Source organism: Protomyctophum bolini (assembly GCF_963924005.1).
Source record: "Protomyctophum bolini genome assembly, chromosome: 15".
NCBI classification, from domain to species: domain Eukaryota; kingdom Metazoa; phylum Chordata; class Actinopteri; order Myctophiformes; family Myctophidae; genus Protomyctophum; species Protomyctophum bolini.
The window spans coordinates 25,689,163-25,710,501 of NC_137876.1; the positions used below are offsets into that span (position 1 = coordinate 25,689,163).

General features: G+C 43.0%; 3 protein-coding genes across 3 annotated transcripts; all 3 read left to right on the forward strand.

Annotated features, from left to right (window-relative positions):
- Positions 1–7,295: 7,295 nt before the first annotated feature.
- On the forward strand, positions 7,296–12,527 carry LOC308329793 (hyaluronan mediated motility receptor-like; the record flags this gene model as incomplete). The annotated part of the gene is made up of 6 exons (XM_080784291.1): positions 7,296–7,302; positions 9,390–9,488; positions 10,687–10,784; positions 11,540–11,617; positions 12,119–12,307; positions 12,393–12,527. 6 exons carry the CDS (start codon positions 7,296–7,298, stop codon positions 12,525–12,527), a joined length of 606 nt encoding a protein of 201 aa, XP_080640417.1.
- A 3,345-nt stretch (positions 12,528–15,872) lies between these two features.
- LOC308329795 (oxysterol-binding protein-related protein 8-like) lies at positions 15,873–18,449 on the forward strand (the record flags this gene model as incomplete). Its single annotated transcript, XM_080784298.1, has 1 exon — positions 15,873–18,449. One exon carries the CDS (start codon positions 15,873–15,875, stop codon positions 18,447–18,449), a length of 2,577 nt encoding a protein of 858 aa, XP_080640424.1.
- A 146-nt stretch (positions 18,450–18,595) lies between these two features.
- LOC308329796 (large ribosomal subunit protein eL24-like) lies at positions 18,596–19,042 on the forward strand (the record flags this gene model as incomplete). The annotated part of the gene is made up of 1 exon (XM_080784299.1): positions 18,596–19,042. The coding sequence occupies one exon, from the start codon at positions 18,596–18,598 to the stop codon at positions 19,040–19,042; it is 447 nt and encodes a 148-aa protein (XP_080640425.1).
- Positions 19,043–21,339: the final 2,297 nt, after the last annotated feature.

Here is a 21,339-nt window from a genome sequence, read left to right on the forward strand (position 1 = left end):
CTGTTTAATGTTTGTTTAATGCAATCAGATATATAGGACTTTTCTGTTTGGATGCATGGGCTGTCAAGGCCAGAAAGTCGTTTTTTGCCACTCACTAGGCATTCCTGCATAACTTCCGGGTTTGATCAAATCAAATCAAACTTTATTTATAGAGCACGTTTTAAAACAACCAAGGTTGACCAAAGTGCTGTACATCAGTGTCGTTCTTCAGTGGTTTGACGATGATGTCACACGCATACCCTCTATTGCTTAAACGAGTTGGGAGTTGTGCTCGCACCCTTGAGTTAAAGAATGCAAGGATACATAGGCCAGTCAATCGAAGCTTGTGACCCAAAATAAATCGCAATAGTAATCGTTTAAGATCCTTAGGATCATCCGAATAACATATTCAAATTTGAATTATATTATTAGTGGATCAAGGTTCAGGCGTTGACAGTTGGGGTACCATTAAAACCTACCTATATAAGGCAACATAAAAAAAAAGAATGGTTGAAGTACCATGTGACGTGTCAAACTAGGGGGATTTTCATGATTCTGAACCCATTCTGACAAAGGTTTAGCCGGTCATTCTGGCGGTTAAAATGCAACGGTCATGAAAACAAAAAGAAAAAGAAAAGCCCATTAATCAAACTGTCTGTATTTAACCTGAATAATGGAACGACACTCACCTCTCCAGCTCAGCAGCAGTGTCTCTTGTCTTGTGGAGTGAGTCGGTGTGTTCCTCCTGAAGGCTTCTCATGGCCATAGAGTGGTTCTCTTCCAAAGCAGACATCTCCTTTATCTTACTAAACATGTCACAAACAAAAAGGTTTGATGTTATCAAAACAAAATGTTTGACATTTGACTGTCTGTCCCCGGGTCTGTCCAAGCACGAAAATAGCTTGGTTGGTGTCATTTCTCAACCGTTACAGACAAGGGGTGGCTCGCCGGAACCGGACCAGCACCCTGGCTGCTTTCCTGTGGGTCTGGAACTTCCGGACCCCTGGAGACCCCTGGAGCCCCAAGGAGTTGCACCACTCACTTCACATGGGTGTGTTTTTAATACAGTATTAAAAACTCACTCCAAGTGAGCTGGCAACTTGGGTTTTATTGGCGGGTGGCTGACATAATGACACAGATTGGAAAATATTGATGTGCCCTAATATATTTTCAAAGAGGGTCGCCTGTCATGCGGAAAGTTGTCGAACACTGCCTGGGGTCGACGTCAGCAAGGGCATGCGGTCGCAATGGGTAACACAAAATGGGTTCAGAGCTGAGCCAAGTCTCCTAAGGAGGCACGTCTGAAGGCTTCAGAACACTGACTGGACAGATTCAGAAACTGTCAAATTCAATAAGACGCCATCAAGGCCACTTTTAGCCGCCAAAATACATTTTAGTAGACTAAATCAACTTTACATTTAGTCGACTAAAATCTCATGATATAACACTAAAACATTCCACGTGGCTAAAACTAAATAAATCACGTAAATCTAATTTTGCCGTCTTACGTACCACGCCCATTCCTCCTGAGCGGCACGATGTATGCCGTCTGTCTCCTCCCTCATCCTCCTGGCGTCATCATCCTTCTTCTGAATCTTGGCGACCATCTCTTCTTTCATCTGATGAGTGACTCTCTCCAACTCCTCCTCCAGGTTTCTCGACCTCTCCTCTGCTTGCTTCAGAGACTGTTTGATGCTGGAATTGGGCAGCATTTAAATAGAATAAAAATTAAGAAAGGAAAGGACCATAGTCACCATACAGCCCATCAATGAATGCATGTCGTCTATTCACAGATTTAGCCAAATATCCGACAGAAACAGGCCATTTGTTATTAAAGGCAATGGCTTTATCACTTTAGATTTCATATTACTTGGCTAAACATTACTGCATTTACAACATTGTCCGTTGACTCTGTTCTAACATTTTCCATTGCTGAGAGTATTTTGAACCCAAAAAAAAAAGAACTATTCCATTTTGGGTGTGCTAGTAAATACACAGAGCTCTCTGATATCAGTTAATTCATAAATGTTTAGTGTATAACTGTAGATGCATGGTGAATACCGTCCATTTAAAAAAGCCACAGCCATCACATTTCAATGCGATGGCAAGGACTTCCACAGACATTGGATAAGCTGGCTTTTCACTCTGAATGCTCCAAGAGCAAAGCTAATTAGCTCCACGTGTACGTTCAGTAGTGTAATTATGAATTCGTACTAAGGCTCTAAAAATTAAGCCTATCAAACTGACCTTCCATTATTCAAGTTATATACAGACACTCACCTCTCCAGCTCAGCAGCAGTGTCTCTCGTCTTGTGGAGTGAGTTGGTGTGCTGCTCCTGAAGGCTTCTCATGGCCAGAGAGTGGTTCTCTTCCAAACCAGACATCTCCTTCATCTTACTAAACATGTCAAACAAAAAGATTTGATGTTATCAAAACAAAAAAAATATAGGGCATATCAATATTTTCCAAAGAGGGCCGCCTGTCATGCCGAAGGTTGTGGGTTTGAACCCTCCCTGGGGCAGACCTCAGCAAGGGCATTACGTCTCCGGACGTAAAAACAATATTTTAACATACCAGTTAGTTTCCAGAGGAAAGTGAATTTAGGCATATGGGATAAAAATAAGTATTTTTTATTTTGAGGGTTACAAGACAGTGTACATATAATATACCAATATAAAAACAATGAAAACAAAGAAATTAAAAATAACAAAATAAATGTATACTTTCCAAGTGGTACGTGCTTGTGAAATGCGTGTGGGCAAGTGAAGGTGGGTCCTGCCCTACACAAACGGGGTATGAAACGGTCAGAATAAACTGCTCTCTTCGATATAGTCCATATTTAAGCTTCTCCAGTCTCCAGGGGTAACAGGAAAAAAAAGTATTTTGTATGTTGTAATAAATAAAATTAAAATAAAACAGAAAAGTACTAGTATGCCCATTTGAGAAACACTGCACTAAAGGAGCACCCTTGAGTCATAACATATTTTAAACTCTCCGCACACTAAAAATATATGTCCATGATGGTGTTTAGACCTGTACCTGTCAAGCAGGGCCCTGGTTTCACTCAGTTGTTTCTCCAACTCTGCATGGTCCTGCTGGAGGACCAGGAACCCCCCCTGGGTCTCCGTCAGCATGCCTCGGCTAGATCCTTCCTGCTCCTCCATGGCAGCCAGATCTCCCAGCACCTCCTCCATCTCATCTCGGAGGTCCTTCATGCGCTGGTCGGACTCTGCCTTCTCCTGTTGCAGGAGGAGGGACAGAGACGCGACAAGGGCCTACAGGAACAAAGAATTTTTTTTAAATCACTGTTTATACCGAAAGTCTCTCTAGGTTGCCCTCAGACGAGTCCTACATCATCCCGGTTCTCCATACATCTGGCCAGCTCATTAATCCTACTACAAATGTGCCACGTCTCTGCATACAATCGTGCGTGCATGAGAGTATGGTTGTAATGCACGTAACTCGAGAACCGACTTCACATTCAACACACGCATTCCACACCCCCACAAGGAGTGCAGTGCCAGGTTTCGAGTCGGTCGGACCCACGGTTCTCCAGAACCACCACAAAAGTCTCTGCCAGTGGGCCTAATGAGGCCAACTCCTTTCACCTGGGCCAGGCTCTGCCAGTGGGCCTAATGAGGCCAACTCCTTTCACCTGTGCAATTTCCAGCCTCTGCCTCAGCCAATTGAGGCTCAACCAGGCTCTGCCAGTGGGCCGAATTGATTGCCAAGTACACTTTTGTTTGAAGTCTCCACACGCAGGCACATACACAGATCTCCATGTGGGACACCGGCTGACAGTTAAAACGGGTGCTATGACAACGTATATTATTAGGTTCCTAAGTTGCATCGTTCCCAAGTAGGCCGGTGGCCGACTGCAACGGGCACGTACATACATTGGTAAATATTACTTAGGACCAGTTATATGGCCTTTTTGTTCCTGCCAGATAAAGGTTTGTTTTGTTTGTGACTGGCATATAATATAACCATTAATTAAAACCTTAAATTATGATAAACACCTTGTTATATGTATAGTTACTACAACAATGTGTTAATTAGATAGATATACACATCTACTATATCCATATTGGTGCTGTCAGAGCTGGTATTTCCCTGCTCATCTCTTCACCTCCCCATTCTCATGCTTCATAATTCTGTCTTTTTTGAGAATTAAATCATTTTCTCCATCACTTGACATCTGTTCTCCATCAGAATCAATTTGGTGTCCTTTTCTTCTTGTTGCTTTAGATCTGGAATGAGATGCAGTCATTTTCACCTTTTATCTCTGCGGTTCTTGCATCCCACGTTTACCTTTCTAATATCACTTATTCTTGGAATTGGAACTAGAGTATAATAGACCACAATCCTGACATCAAACACAAGCTGAAGCTATGCACATGTACTCAGTGGTACTATAGCTGTAACACCATAAAAGCTGAATGGGTAGAGGCTGCCTGGTAGTGGGTAGGGCAGGTAGGGCTGTCAAGATTATGACATTTTACCTGATGATAAAGTGTCACTCAATTTCAAATAATTGCGATTAACAATTGTGTTTGCGTGAATGAACACTGGGAATGTATACAAATAACATTTCTGTTTCAGGCTTTTAAGTTGGACAGGGCTGATATGACAACCTATACAAAGAAATTAGAAAATCTATTCAACAGCTCAAAAACAGTACCCCACACCAGGTTCAATCATTTCCCATACGTCATAACAGAAGGTACCTGGTTCGCATCCCGAACGCATCCCTAGTCTAGGTGCCACTCCCTGAGCAAGGCACTTGAGCACGCCGCTAACTTGTAGCACTGCCACATATTATTCATTAAGGATTTATTTTAAAATGTAATTTAAAAAAAAAAAATAGCATGGCTCAGTCAAAGATATTCCTTTAACTCGTTTTAATATCCATCCTTATGTGTAATGTCCTAGTTTCTGTGAGAGGTATCTATCTGTATTGTTTTTCCTTTATGTTTTGGAGGGTCAATGTCGCAAAAGAGATTGATTGACGGGCCGTGACGCTTCCGTGACAAAAAACACGGAAGTTGCCGGCTCCACACACTTGTGGAGACAGAGACAAACGGCCCTGCCCGTTTGCCTCTCTGTCTCCGCCCGGGACCGTCATCTGCTCCGGTGAGAGTTTGTTTGTCAAGAGAGGAGTACCGTACAGCTGGGATTGATTTCGTTTGGGGCCTTGTGTTTTCCGCATGTTTTCCTAATATCATGCAGCCCGGCCAAATGCAAACTGTTCACAATTTGATGCTTGTGGTGCTTCCGCAGGTTAACAGGAAACATTTAAAAATTGATTGCATCGTGTGCTGCTACCCCCTGTACAAAACTGTCAACTGTTCTTTTACCTTTTCCTTCTGCAGCAGCTCAGTCAGGGCAGCATGAACCTGCTGAAGTTGGATCAGTTCGTTCCGCTCCTCCGTCCCGACTGCCCGGAGGGCGCCGAGCTCCGTCTCCAGTTCCTCCACTCGCCTCAGGCCCTCCTCAGGGGGGGGTGGAGCTGGATGGACCACGCACGGCACGCAGTGTTTGTTTACAATAAAGTTTCAATAGTTGTCACTGTACAATACTTTAAAACAGTTGTCATGTTGCACACAATCAATTTGGTCATAGCAGCCGCCTGTAGAAACCCCCTCTCGTCCCCAAGCAGCAGCACACAGTGCCCGCACCGTGAGACCGCAGTGAGAATGCTATAGCATTGCAAGAAGCTAAGGCTTAGCTGCTAAGCTAACACAACACCAGCAATGGTGGTGGTGATAGGACTTATTTCGTCTGCGCACTCAAGCGGCAGCAACTTGTTGGCCCCTGGGTTAGGGTTGGATCCTGTCACATAGTGGATAAGAGATGCCATTGGTTCTCAAGCGCCTCTAGGCTTGCTGACGATGGGTCAGTTTTCATAGCACTAATTTGACGGAGATTATCAATCTCCGTCTCGGGCACATGACCGCGCACTTGAACTTGACGGTGATTTACGTCACAGGCTTTAAACTATTGTGTTAGAAGAATAGTATGTTCACAAAACCATATTTATTGGGGATTATCAAATTGGAAAATGTATATGCTTTATACTTTTAGGTATCATAAAAGAAAGATCATTTTAACTTTACTTGTGTACTCTGTCTTCCCCAGGCATCCCCCCCCCCCCCTGGGGACCCACACGGGCCAGGCCTCTGGTCAGCCAACCAGGCCTGGCCTGGGTCCCCCCCCCCCCCCCCCCCTTCCTAACCACTAGACCATCAAGGATTGGCCGTACTGCAGCTACAAGACGCCTCTTCGCTACACCCGGCAGACCCTACGAACCTCGGGACCAATCCGGTACCGAACCGAACATGCTTGAGTACCGGGTACCAATTACAATAATTCAATTTCGGTTCTCTCTATCGGTTCCTTACAAATAAAGTTTTATTATTATTATTGTGCGGTAAAGAGAACCTATATTGCGTTAATGATAATTTTCTGTAGAATTGACTGTTGACATAATATTGATTTATATTATAATTATTTTTATTTCAGAGACAAAAAAAGAGCTGCGGCTGCCGTGAAGAAATTCCGGAAGAAGATTAAAAATGAACCTGTACTCCAGGAGGCGCACAGGAGGAAGGACAGAGGGAGTCCAGAAATACTGTAATATATACTGTCTACATTAAGCTCTTGTCACATCCACGTAAAAGTATTGTATGATGATTTTTTTCACATTTTTAATTACAAGTAAACTTGTATACTGTTTAAACGACCTGTTCTTTTTTGCCGTATTTCAGAGAAATTATTAAAACCGAAAGGTATGGTGGTGACTTTGTGTTGGAGTCTGTTAGACCCTATTCTTTTCACCAATCTTTTATGATCAATATATCTACATTTTTTCAGACGATAATGATTTATTTTTTGCTGCATTACATCTGACGCTACATGTTTCATTATTATGATACTGCTGTTATAGTGTATACTGAACATGTCACACCAACATTATGCCTCAGATAGAAATAAAAGTCTCGATATTCAATTTCATTCTCAATCTTATTCGTTGTTTTACTGTCATTTGACCTGCAGTAGATTTAGATTAACTGTTTCAGAGGTTGTTCACACTTGTTCTCACACGCAAATTGTATTTTTAGACCACACTTGGTAGGTAATACTATAGGCTCTTAGCCTACCATCCCTTTTTGAATCATTTTTTTAACACATAAATATTGTATGAGATGAGAGTGCCTGGCTCAAACATGTTCAGATGTGGCTACAGCTATGGAAAGTTTGAGAACCCCACCCACTGCTTATGCAATGCTATATCCTGGTTATCTTACTTTGTCAATATGACTGGTACATAATAATCTATCGATGTCATATAGTTATAGGTTATACATGGACATGACACCCCTTTTTCCCCCTCACTGTATGTTTCTTTTCCCTTTTTACCTCCTTTATGATGAATTCCTGTTCTGTTCTTTAACTATATAGAAGTGTATATTTTGTACGTCTCTAAATGTTTTGATGAATTGAACAAGGTGGACCCTCTTGTAAACATGTGTAATGCTTAATTGGGTCGTCCACTCACAGTTAACAGTATTTGTATTGAGTTTGTGCTTGAAATGTACTGTAATTCTGCAAACTGTTAATACATATTTCAATCAATGATCAGCACAGCCAAACTATACATGAACAGTGTAATAGGGACAGATGGAAACCTTTTCGGGACCAGCTGATTGGTTGTGCCAACTTAGTGTGATTATTTTAAGACCATTAGACCATGGCAGAACATACTATCTTACATTTTTATTTGAGTTTAATCTCTACTCTTAACAAGTAGGCTAACTGCCTTTCATCCCTTCTGCAGACTAGTGCCGCTATGACACCTACATTTCCCAACAGGAAAATAAAAGAAACTGAAATTGCCTGAAACCTGAAATCGCAAAAATGCCGTTTCTTGCAAAAGGATGCGACTTTTACTACGGCCTTATCACTAGATGTATGTCTTGTCTTTCCCCTTCGAGCATTGCTGTTTTTTTTGCTCCAGACAAAGGAAATGTTCATTTTGTTGTTGCCTTATCCAGGGTACAGTAGGCCTACGACTAAACCTTATCCAGGGTACAGTACGAGTGCTTAGCGTAGCTTGCTGCTGCTGCTTGGCTGTTCAACTTCACTTCATCTCTGCCTGTAATTTCTTATTGTGTTACCCTGACACCGGCGCTGCAAAAACAGACAGATCTACAAGCTCTACAATCTCAACTCTCAAACTCCAGGTAGTCCCACTCCTCTGAACTCCAGGCTGCATGAACAGTTTTTCTGCCCCCTCAATGTCGCAAATCTGAGCGCATTCACTTCAATTTGTCTTCAATGTCTCTTCTGCACAGCGCAGCAGTAGCTTTGCTTTGCGCTTGCGTTAGTCAAAACTAAAAGCGAGTGACAGCAAGACGAGCATGTCTCGCGGTCACCGTAGCAATGAATGGAGAGACTTATTTGGAATGATTAAATCCATTATTGGCCTGGAGAAAGTTACAGCCGCGCCGCCGCCTCCTCCTCCCTGGCGTACAATTAGCCATGTGCTATATGACGTTTTGTTTACCCTGCGACAGGGACTGAGAGTGAGAGGGGTTTCTCGTCAGCGAAAAGTCAAGCGGCCAGTGGCTTTAAACAGTAGGTACAGTTGCTCACATTTGGACTGGACACGACAGCGATATGTTTTGGACTCAGGCTCATCATGGACCCTATATAGCTGGCCTGGTGCAGATGCGTGCAAATCACGATGGGTTAATTGTTTAATACAAATACAATGCTTAGCTTACCAAAAAAAAACCCAAAAAGTAGGCAATAAAACACTATGGCTTGTTTCCATTTGTGTGAGCATTGAGAAATAAAGACAAATGTGTTAAATCTGTCACTTTGTCCAAATTATGGTCTTTACACGCTATGGAAAAAAACTAATGACTCAAGTGACTTTGGCCCTCCAGTGGCCAAAGTCGGTATAACCGTTTCGGTCGATTTTTTATTGAATATCGACCCGGTTTTGTAATTTTCAAACCGTCACATCCTTAGTTACTGTTACACTTGTTCCCAAACAATGTGACTATGACTATACCAGTGCGGTTCCAAAACGTTTTCATTGTCAAGGACCCCGAAATTGACACTCAGTAGACCGCGGACACCCATCCAGAAGATCTTTACAGTTCTGGCAGTGATTTTCCACTGCCCTATACAGATTTATTTATTTACTAACATAACATATCAGTTCAGTACTTTATGAGCACTCAAGCTGCCGTCCTTAATTTGGATTTGTCTTTATAGCCTATTATTATTCTTAATATTAATAATAGCTTATCATTAAAATGATATGTTGCCATGTCTTTAATTTACACCATTGTACAATCGAGTTTACTTTAGTGCTTTTAATGTTATTTGACCCCCACCAGCCTGTTCTATCGGTCCTGGAGACTACGACATCAAGCCTGCCGAGCTGAAGGGAGCTGTGACCTTCCACAGATCTGACAGGTTCAGACCCACCAAGGAGGGTGCGTCAAAGACGTCCAAGTGCTTATAATATGAGATCTACCATGGCAGCCCTTGGACTAAAGTTCTCAGTCGCCACGACTAATTTGGATTCCATATTAGAAGCCACTGCATGTCTTCTATGAAAGCCAGCATGTCTTCTATTGGTTTGAGTTTTTATTTCACAGTATGGGTACATTTCTACCGAAAGCACAAGTCAATACAAAAACTGTTACTTTGTGGACGATCCATGATTAAGCATTACACTTATTTACAACAGGGTCCACCATTTTCAATTAATCATAATATTTAGAGACGTACAAATATACAAAAATCATTTTAAAGAAAGTAAAGGGGGAAAAAAGTCTGTGGTGCTCTTTGGGAGTGGTTTTGAAGGAGTCAAGGGATTCACATGTTTTAATGGCTGTTGGTAGGGCGTTCCACATTCTAGTGGCATAGGAGCTAAATTATTTTAATTCCTTGTTTGAGACGAGATCTGGGTTGTATGGCAGATCTAAAAGCTGAACATGTCACGTGTTGTGAGCTTGTAGATCGTCTGTTTGGTCATTGGCTATGTAATAGAGCGCTGAAGTCCTGACGTCACTTACTCAGCCCCTGGTTCACTGAAGTTTTTCTCTATGGAGAATAACATGGGGTCATCCTATCATCTCATAAGCATTGTGGTCGAAAATAAACAACGCTGTCCCAGCGATATTGCCGGGGAGGTGTCTATCGTTTGACAGTCAGTCCCTCAAAATTTGATACAGTATGTTTCTAACGTAAATTAATTTATTTGGCAGCAATAACTTTACCGTTTTCTCTCAGTCAGTTGATTCTCCATATACATATGAGTGAAACAGCCGGGATGATTAATTTCTTATTTATTTATTCTTATACGAGTTGATCTCTAGTTCTCTACCGATATTGACGTCAGACTTCGGTGCTTTATGTTAACTAAGAATTAAGATTAAATAGTTTAAGTGGTCAAACTAACAATACAAGTTTAGAAGCATCTGCCGTGAACATGAATGTTCTCAGAAATGTAATAAAAGCTAAGTTTAAAGCCCGACCCTGTGATTACTTCAGCTGGTTGGCTGTGTGTATTGTAACGGCAGCAACATGCATTTAGAATGGTAAACGACATCATTACAATTTCAGGCATGAGATTTTATTTCGGCTTTTTTCCATGAGACATTTAATTCAACATCTCCTTGTCTACAGCTGCTGTGGACCTACCACCACCACCACCCCCCTCACCCTCAAGAAGTGTCAGCATGTCACCCATGAGAGTCCGCAGAACCATGTCTGCTGATGGCCTTGTAAGTTGTGGTGTGGTAACCTTGGGTCACCAGGCTTTCCACCTGAGGAAAGCCTGGTCTGTGTTGCTAAATTGCAGTGTGATCCAGTCGGGAGTGGATGATATTTTTTCGTCATGTAGTCATTGTTTTGTAGTCAGTCATCAGGCCGGAACCCTCAATCTGGAACATACTTTCTTCCCAAAAAAAGCATGACTCGTTCTCTCGTAGCCTGCGGCTTTTATTGGGAAAATCAGTTTGAGGGAAAAGGAAGTTCCAGATTGAGTGTTGACTACAACATGACATAACGATATCATCCGTTCCCGACCGGATCATAAACCCGAAAAGGAATGCTGCCCAGGCTAGTGGTGTGGTGGTTGGAATAATTTAATTTCAAGCTGACAAATCCAAAGGTTAACAATAAGTAAAAGAAAAAAACAATTGTTTTTCCAACATGGTCCCCGATGTCACTAAACAACGGGACAGACGGTAATGCCTTTTTTCTCCATCATTCATACAATATTGCTTTATGGCACACCAGACACCTAAAAAACCCCCCCCCCAATAATTGTCAGATGACTTTCATATTATAGGATCTTAGTTTTTTAGTCACCCAGGGTCTTCTGGTCATTTTGAGGATTTTAAAGTACTTAGAACCCCCCCCTTGAGATGAGCCCAGACCTGAAACCCCTCTAGATTTACCCTAATTGGAGATCAATATTGTATTACTATGGTTCTCATTGAAATCTGAATTATACCACTCTCTGGACATAATGCAGGTTGAAGGATCAAGTGCAAGGAAAGGGAGAAGTGGCGTTACAATGGAGATGAAACTGCAGTGGGTCTTGGAGAAGGAGGTAAGTCATTTGCACATTATCATCAAGTATTATTTACCGGTAAGTCATTTTTGGTTTAAAAACTCAACTCAATCTGACGACTGAGGTTCTCCTGTGGGATCAATAATGCTCTATCTCATTGCATTGAAATGGGCTCCATGCACACACGCCATTTTGAAAAGAACTTGGGCCCCTTCTCCACTTCCTTCACAGGTGTTACCGGCACCGCTGATGCTAATGAAGGCTCTATTCCATTCTTGGGGTTGGGGTGCTGCTATTGTGTGTGTTTGCTCACTGGAAACACTCACTCTATTTGTACACTCAGAGTTATGGGGATCCTTGAAACTAAAAAGTTTGAGAACCACTGAACACTAAATGGAACAGAGCCTTAATTAGTTATTTTTTGCATATAGCCCATTGGTATCCCAACCTGAAAACATATTTTCTGTCTTGAACCCACTTTAACATTAAGCTAGCTACCCTTTTATGATAATTGCTCTGTTTGACCTGCTTCCTCCAAAGATCCGCTCCTTGGTGCAGCAGCGTGGGGAGCAGGACCAGAGACTCCAGTCCCTGGAGGAAGAGCTTAAGAAGCTGCATGCAAAATTGTTGACAGCAGTCCGGGAGAAGACGGCCCTCTCTGCTAATATGGCCACCTTGGAGAGACAACTGGCTGAGCTCAATAAAGCCAACAAGTTCTTGAAGAACAAGGTCTGCTTATCTGACTTCTATACACATCTTCGGCCTTGGTTGAGTTTATAAAAATAACGAAACTACTGTTTTAATTCATCTGTAGGTGTCTGCTGACACAACAAAGAAACAGATCAACTCTCTGATGATGGAACTGATGGAGGCCAGAAACAATTTGGATGCTAAAAACAAGGTATGGGAGATCAAATTAAGGTCCTCAACAGATTGTAACTTTTGCTAAAGTGTTTGCGCTGTACTCTTTTTGCATAAAGCAAAACATGCTAATAAAAAGCTTTAAAATGAAACCTGTATATAGTTCACTTGACCTTCCACGGTGAAAGGCCAACCACAATCATCAGATTCTGCAACACAGGGCTTACCGGTATCTAAAGACTGACACACGATCAAATATTGATCAATAGCAGGGTAATTGTATTGAAAGCTGAATGACTAAAAACACCATGTGGTTATTGAAATGAGAGCACATATATAGGCCTACTAACATGACAATTTTATTTTATTACTTGCGCAAGCAGAGCGCGCAAGTAATCGTTTCGCTTGGTCTCTTCGAAGTGAAGACAAGTTTTCTTCAACGGTAAATCTGTGCCTGGTTTGCTGGGACTAGTTACAACATTACGTCATCCTTGAGAGAGTACATGGTGTGTATATGACGTAATGTTGTAACTTGTAACTTGTAACAACTTTTTGGAACCAAGTAACCACAGTATACTGCTAATCAAATTACAACTACATACTCTGTATGTAGTTGTAACTAGAACAACTACATACAGTCTGTGCCTGGTTTGCTGGGACTAGTTACAAGTTACAAGTTACAACATTACGTCATATACACACCATGTACTCTCTCAAGGATGACGTAATGTTGTAACTAGTCCCAGCAAACCAGGCACAGATTTACCGTTGAAGAAAACTTGTCTTCACTTTTTGGAACCAAGTAACCACAGTATACTGCTAATCAAATTACAACTACATACTCTGTATGTAGTTGTAACTAGAACAACTACATACAGTCTGTGCCTGGTTTGCTGGGACTAGTTACAAGTTACAAGTTACAACATTACGTCATATACACACCATGTACTCTCTCAAGGATGACGTAATGTTGTAACTAGTCCCAGCAAACCAGGCACAGATTTACCGTTGAAGAAAACTTGTCTTCACTTTTTGGAACCAAGTAACCACAGTATACTGCTAATCAAATTACAACTACATACTCTGTATGTAGTTACTTGCGCAAGCAGAACGCGCAAGTAATCATTTCGCTTGGTCTCTTCGAAGTGAAGCCAAGTTTTTTTCAACCGTAAATCTGTGCCTGGTTTGCTGGGACCAGTTACAACATTACGTCATCCTTGAGAGAGTACATGGTGTGTATATGACGTAATGTTGTAACTTGTAACAGTTACAAGTTACAGTTACAAGTTACAACATTACGTCATATACACACCATGTACTCTCTCAAGGATGACGTAATGTTATGTTATGTTATGTTAAGGTATATAAACTGAATTAAAATATATTATACAGTATAATTATTTTATTACTTATTGTAAATTGTCAATTGTTTTAAATGTATTTCATTTTGTACTATAGTGATATTAATACTAAATCATGATCAGAGTAATATGTGTCTCTAACTTCAACGTCATCGTTGAGAACTGGGACCAGAGTACATGGTGTGTGTATATGTATGACTAGCTCTCAGTGATGACGTAAGAGATATGGTCATCTGTGTAGTCTGTTCCCAGCAGACCAGGCACAGATTTACAAATTACAAATCACATTACAACTACATACAGAGTATGTAGTTGTAATTTGATTAGCAGTATACTGTGGTTACTTGGTTCCAAAAAGTGAAGCCAAGTTTTCTTCAACCGTAAGTCTGTGCCTGGTTTGCTGGGACCAGTTACAACATTACGTCATCCTTGAGAGAGTACATGGTGTGTATATGACGTAATGTTACAAGTTACAAGTTACAAGTTACAACATTACGTCATATACACACCATGTACTCTCTCAAGGATGACGTAATGTTGTAACTGGTCCCAGCAAACCAGGCACAGACTTACGGTTGAAAAAAACTTGGCTTCACTTTTTGGAACCAAGTAACCACAGTATACTGCTAATCAAATTACAACTACATACTCTGTATGTAGTTGTAATGTGATTTGTAATTTGTAAATCTGTGCCTGGTCTGCTGGGAACAGACTACACAGATGACCATATCTCTTACGTCATCACTGAGAGCTAGTCATACATATACACACACCATGTACTCTGGTCCCAGTTCTCAACGATGACGTTGAAGTTAGAGACACATATTACTCTGATCATGATTTAGTATTAATATCACTATAGTACAAAATGAAATACATTTAAAACAATTGACAATTTACAATAAGTAATAAAATAATTATACTGTATAATATATTTTAATTCAGTTTATATACCTTTTTTTTCATCACATATCAATGATTCATTTTTCTGTAAAAAAGTAGTTAGGTAGCAAATAGTTACACGTAATGATTATACATTTCAAACGTTCCTTCACAGAGATACTGAGATGTGATACTTTCCAGCGGTCGAAAGTACTTGCGCGCTCTGCTTGCGCACTAGTAGGCCATTTATGGCCTACTAGTGTGCAACAAGCAAGTATGCACTCGGCAGAGTGCAGTTCTAGTTTAACCTTTATTTAACCAGTAAAAAACAGATTGAGACTAAAGTCTCTTTTACAGAAGAGGGGAAATAATGTAACGCAGCTCTGCCAGTAACAATACAAGACAGACATAGGGCTGTATTTTGCGTGTCTTAAGTACCAGGTCTTATTCCCTAACTTGAGTAAACTAAAGACCTGGAGGTGTGATCAATGCCATTTGGCTATTCTGAGTGGCCAAAGAGCATTGATCACACCTCCAGGTCTTTAGTTTACTCAAGTTAGGGAATAAGACCTGGTACTTAAGACACGCAAAATACAGCCCATAATATTCATAAACAGTAGGCCTAAAATAACAGAAATGCACGTCTGTACATGTACGTCTCTAAATGTTTTGATGAATTGAACAAGGTGGACCCTAGTGTAAACAAGTGTAATGCTTTATTGGGTCGTCCACTCACAGTTAACAGTCTTTGTATTGAGTTGTGCTGGAAATGTACTGTAATTCTGCAAACTGTTAATAAATATTTCAATCAATCAAGCAACCATAGGCTATATAACAAATACATATACCCTACAGAATAGTGTGTGTGTGTGTGTGTGTGTGTGTGTGTGTGTGTGTGTGTGTGTGTGCGTGCGTGCGTGCGTGCGTGCGTGCGTGTGTGTGTGTGCGTGCGTGCGTCTATGGTGTATCTCACACACAACTAAGAGGTTTGTGCCCCTATTTTTGTGTCTTGCAAACCGCTGGACACATTATTTTGTCACATGTTAAAACCCAAATATGGAAAGATACGTCATAGACATAGATGATTGACGTCATAGACTTGCCCGAATATGGTGGAGCCTGAAAAAACCTTGCAGCACGCATAGATCAGAGCACATCTTGTCTGGTGAGGACACCGTCCTTCTGACCCCATGGAGGATGAGCCAAAAGAGCAAGAGAGGGATAAGGAAGAGGGTCTCTTCAGTAGCCCCTCCACCATCAGCCCAAGGGTCAGCTACAGCCACGGTTTCGACCGAGGGAAGGAGGACCTCTTGCCATTGTCTCTAAAAGAGGGCTCACGTGCCATATCCAAGAGCAAGTCTGAAACAAAACTCTACAATGGCTCAGACAAAGACGTATCGGCATCTAATGGAAAGCGCCGGAAGAAGGAATCCCTCAAGGTGCAAAAGAACAATTACAGGGAGGAAAAGAAGAGGGCCGTCGAGGAACTTCGCAGTACCATCACCGATCCCTCCGTCAACATCTGCGCCGACTGGCTAAAGATTCGTAGCACTCTGACGGGCTGGACCAAGCTATGGTGTGTGCTGAAACCAGGGCTTCTGCTCATCTACAAGACCCACAAGAACGGCCAGTGGGTGGGCACGGTGCTGCTGAACGCCTGCAAGGCCATGGAGAGGCCGTCCAAGAAGGACGGCTTCTGCTTCACGCTCTTCCACCCTCTGGAGCAGTCCATATGGGCTGTCAAGGGTCCCAAAGGCGAGGGGGTGGGCTCCATCACTAAGCCATTACCCAGCAGCCACCTCATCATCCGTGCCACCTCAGAGTCTGATGGGCGTTGTTGGATGGATGCTCTAGAGCTGGCCCTGAAGTGCTCCGGCCTCTTGAAGAAGGCCATGACCCACGAGGGGAAGGAGGATGTGAGCGGAGAGCACTCCAACTTCAACAGCTTCCTCCGAGCCCACAACGTGCAGGGCATCCAGTTCAATGACAGAGACCGGTTCAAGGAAGCCGACCTGTACTCGGAGAAGTCGGACCATGAGGGTGAGCAGGACCGCGATGACTCAGATCCCGGGGGCTTGGAGAAGAGTGAGGAGAGCGACAGCGACACGTCGGAGGGCCAGGATGACTTGCACATTGACCTTGACCCCAATGAGGAGGCTCTGACGGCAACGTCGTACCTAGCGCAGTGGCACAAAGAATTGGGAGAGGAGTCCCAGACAGAGACAGTGTCAGAGGAGTACAAGTCTCTGATCTGGACTCTGGCTGGGACCCTGCTGAAGCAGGTGCGACTAGGGATGGACCTATCAAAGGTGTTGCTGCCTACCTTCATCCTGGAGCCAAGGTCCTTCCTGGATAAGCTTGCTGATCTCTACCATCACGCTGACTTCCTGTCCGAGGCAGCAGTAGAGGAGAACGCCTATAACCGCATGAAGAAGGTGGTGAAGTGGTACATCTCTGGATTCTACAAAAAGCCAAAGTGGGTGAAGAAGCCTTACAACCCCATCATCGGAGAGATGTACCGTTGCATGTGGCTTAATCAGAAGACCAACAGCAAGACGTTCTACATCGCAGAGCAGGTCTCCCATCATCCTCCAGTGTCTGCCTTCTATGTCAGCAATAGGAAAGATGGCTTCTGTCTGAGTGGCAGCACTCTGGTCAAATCCAAGTTCTATGGAAACTCGGTCTCAGTCATGATGGAGGGGGAGTCTCGTCTCACCTTTCTCAACCAAGGAGAGGACTATGTTATAAACATGCCCTACGTCCACTGTAAAGGCATCCTCTATGGCACGTTGACCCTGGAGCTAGGCGGTCTAGTCACCATCACCTGTGAGAAGACAGGCTACAGTGCTCAGCTCGATTTCAAATTGAAACCGTTGTTGGGCAGCAATGACAGTGTAAATCAGATCGCTGGGAAGATCAAGCTGGGAAAAGAGGTACTGGCTACGCTGGAAGGACACTGGGACAGTGAAATCTTCATCAATGATAAGAAGTCAGGTATGCGGGACTTGTTCTTCAACCCCACTCCAGAGCTGAAGCAGAGCAGACTGACCCGCAGCACTGTCCCCCCTGAGGAGCAGTCTGAGGTTGAATCTGAAAGGTTGTGGCAGCACGTGACGCGGGCCATCAACAGCAAGGACCAGGCGGAAGCCACCAACAAGAAGTACATGCTAGAGGAACGTCAGAGGAACATCAAGGCAGAGGAATGGATCCCTGTACTTTTTAAACAGGACCCCAGTACCAGGAGGTGGCATTATCGATATGCTGACATGCGACCATGGGATCCTCTCAATGATGTGATTCAGTTTGAGAAAGATGGCTGGATTCAGACTCAGGTCAGACACCGCACACCTATGGTACGTTCTGGCAGTGTTATGAGTGTCAGTAACCAGGGGCCTCAGAGGGACAATTTCAAGTGTCAGGTAACGGCACCAAAGAGAAAACACAAGCAGAGTGCCAAACCTAAGAGGACAGAAAGTGGCTGCTCCTCGCCTGAGCTCGACAGCCAAGACTCCTCTGGCAGTGAACAACACGAAGGCAAACACAACATCCGGTTGAGGAGAAAAAGAACTGACCTCAGTGAAATTCAACGTACCATTGAATCTATAAAACAAACGCAGGAGGATATCAACAGGAGTATCGGCATGCTGAGCAGTTGTACGGCAAAGGAGGTTTTGCCGGTGGGAGGCTCCTTCCTCCATCATCATGACTACATAGTCATCATCTTCCTCACCCTGCTTCAGGTCATCATAAATGTCATCTTCAAGTAGCAGTACCATGTGGAGCTCCATATTTGGGCAAGAATGATGTCATATATTTCTAATACAGCTCAGCTTAAAAGTGACTGTACACGCAGTATAAGCCTGTTGAAAATAAGTATTTGAAAGCTGAGGACTGTCTGCTTCTAGTAACAATCATGAAGATTGAGTTGTGTAGTTTCAGTGGGTTTAAAATATACCCGGGGCATGGCCAACGATACGTCAGGACAGACGGGAAGGTGTTCCAGTTCTCGGATACCAAGTGTGAGGCTGCTTTCCTGGCCAAGAGGAACCCAAGAGAGATCGATTGGACTGTCTTGTACAGACGCAAGCACAAGAAGGGCCTGTCTGAAGAGGTGTCAAAGAAGCGCTCACACCGCGGAGTGAAGCCTGCCACAAGGGCCACCACTTCGCTCTCCCTGGCCGAAATCATGGCTAAGAGGAAACAGAATCCTGAGGTCCGTGCCGCCATCAGGGCCACCAATAAGGATGCCAAGAAGTCAAAAGAGGGAAACAGGAAACCCTCTGACTTCAGTGCTAAGGCCCATGCCAAGATTGCGAAGCCCATGATGAAGAATGCACCTCGCGTTAGTGGAAAACGCTAGAAGGTGTTATCTGTGTTTCAGTTGTGAATAAACCTTTCTTGGTAGTTTTCTTCAAGGTAGTTTTCAAGATGACAGTGATCAGAAGGCTGAACATCTTCACAAGTCCAGAATAAAGCCTTCAAGGAAGTCTGATCAGCGTAGAGAACTGGAAGCCAAGCCACCAGAACTGACCAAGTAACCCAGTTCCTACAGTCCTGGTTAACGACACACAGCCGAGCACCCTATGCGGGCATATGTGGGGTTTGACCTTAATTACTTTTTTTTGCCATTGAAAGCTGCATTGCATGGCGTGTGAGATAAATATTATGCTAAACACAATAAATAATTATTTGTTTAGTTATCTCCACATTTTCCAAAACTGTACTACCAAGAAGACGCTGACCTAACTAACTTCTAACTGTATTTTTTCCTCGTTTTTACAGGGTCCTACTCAATTCCTGACAGTCTCAGTGAGTAGAGGGATGGAAGAGGGGCAGAGATTCAGGAGCCTCTGCATTGTGGCCAGTAGAGTGTGCTATCACTCCATCTGATATCTCACTGAACAAATCCAGTGGTCTGACTTTCACTCTATTGAAAGAATAAGAAATCAATGTGGGATAAAGAATGTTATCAATCTCGACGGAAAAAAATAAATCCTCGGGAGGTTTTAGAAGATGAATTAAGACCAAGGCAGACAAGGGATGAATGAGTACAGAGTTTGTTTTCTTTTGGGAAGAATAGTAAATAAATAAATAATTTAAAAAAAATCTCTAGTATGGCATTTTATAGACAATATACTACTTGAAATGTATGTGTGCTCAAGAGGATTAGGAATGTGTAAACATCTGTAAACCCCTGTACTCATGAGAGACTGAATGTGAGGTCAAAACCTTTAATCACATTTTAGCTTTAATCACAATATAATTTATCTCCCTGCTCTACTTGAAGCTGTGCTATATAACTTTTTGAGGGGCTATAGCCCCTAACAAGCTAGAGCAAGTAGCAGACATGACCGCCTGTGAGTGGAAGCTCACGTTAATGAAGTGAAAACAGTAATAATGCCTGAGGTGAAGTGAAACAGGGGGATTATACATTTAATTTAAGGGGGTGAAGATAGAATGTGTTTGGATGATTGGCTGGGTCTCATTGTCGAAAAGGGGTGTGAGGTGGCATGGAATGTTGGCCTGAGTAACAACTGAGGACGGGTAGTTTTTGAGCTGTGCCTAACAGCTCCAATGACGTGCGTCTGTCTGTCTGTTTGGGGTATTGACACCTGCAGCTGATTGGAGTCGGCGAGTCGTATTCGGTTCACACACTGTTGAGGCGCCTAAATGGCAATTCACACTGAGCAGCATCACTATAACTTGTTGAGCAGCCTGCGACGCTCAGTTCACACGGGTGTGATTTTCCCTCAAATTGTTGGGACACTATTCCTGGAACAACTTATTATCAGTTGCCTTGTACTCAGGTTGGCTGGGGCCCCTGGGGGTCATAGGCCCTTGTACTCAGGTCGGCTGGGGCCCCTGGAGGTCATAGGCCCTTGTACTCAGGTCGGCTGGGGCCCCTGGGGGTCATAGGCCCTGCCGGGACACTGGCTCCGTTGGCCCGGGTCCCTAATCCACCCCTGTCCCTGTATGCAAAATAATAGAAAATATGAAAAAGCTACTACTGTGGATGGGTTATCATGTTTCAATTTACTTGTATTGATCCTATAAACAATTTAAATAGGTCTAGTTTTTTCCCACCAATTTTGGAGCTCTGGCTCATGGACTAAGAACCAAAAAGGGTGGAAAGGGGGTCTCTGTGCTGAACATGAACCAGAACACGCTGTTTGCTTCATACAACTTTACTGACACTGTCAACAAGTACTGTAGGACGGTGTCACACCCAACACCAGGGTCGAAGTCTCTCAATGGCAGACTAGGTAGAGGTAGACCACCTCCAAGCACTGCAGACGTGCTACTAGTAATATTGAATTAATACACTGCATACTCGACCACAGTGGTTCTCGAAGACCCCCAAAGTGACACTTATTAGTCCACAAACCCCCATTTGAAAAGATATGCCAGGGACCCCCATACGAGAGACATTTTGATTGCTCTAGCAGTGATCATTTTACGGACCACCAGTTTGACATGCATATGGCTATACGGACCCCAAATGAATGGCATTTCTATCTAAAAAATAATAAAATATGCCTGCTGTCTCCTCCGAGGCTAGTATCTCTGGGACCTCAATTTATTTAAAATCTGCAGTGTTAGACCCTAATGGTTCATTTGGTACCATTTGTACTGAGTTACAGACCCATAAGGGTCCAT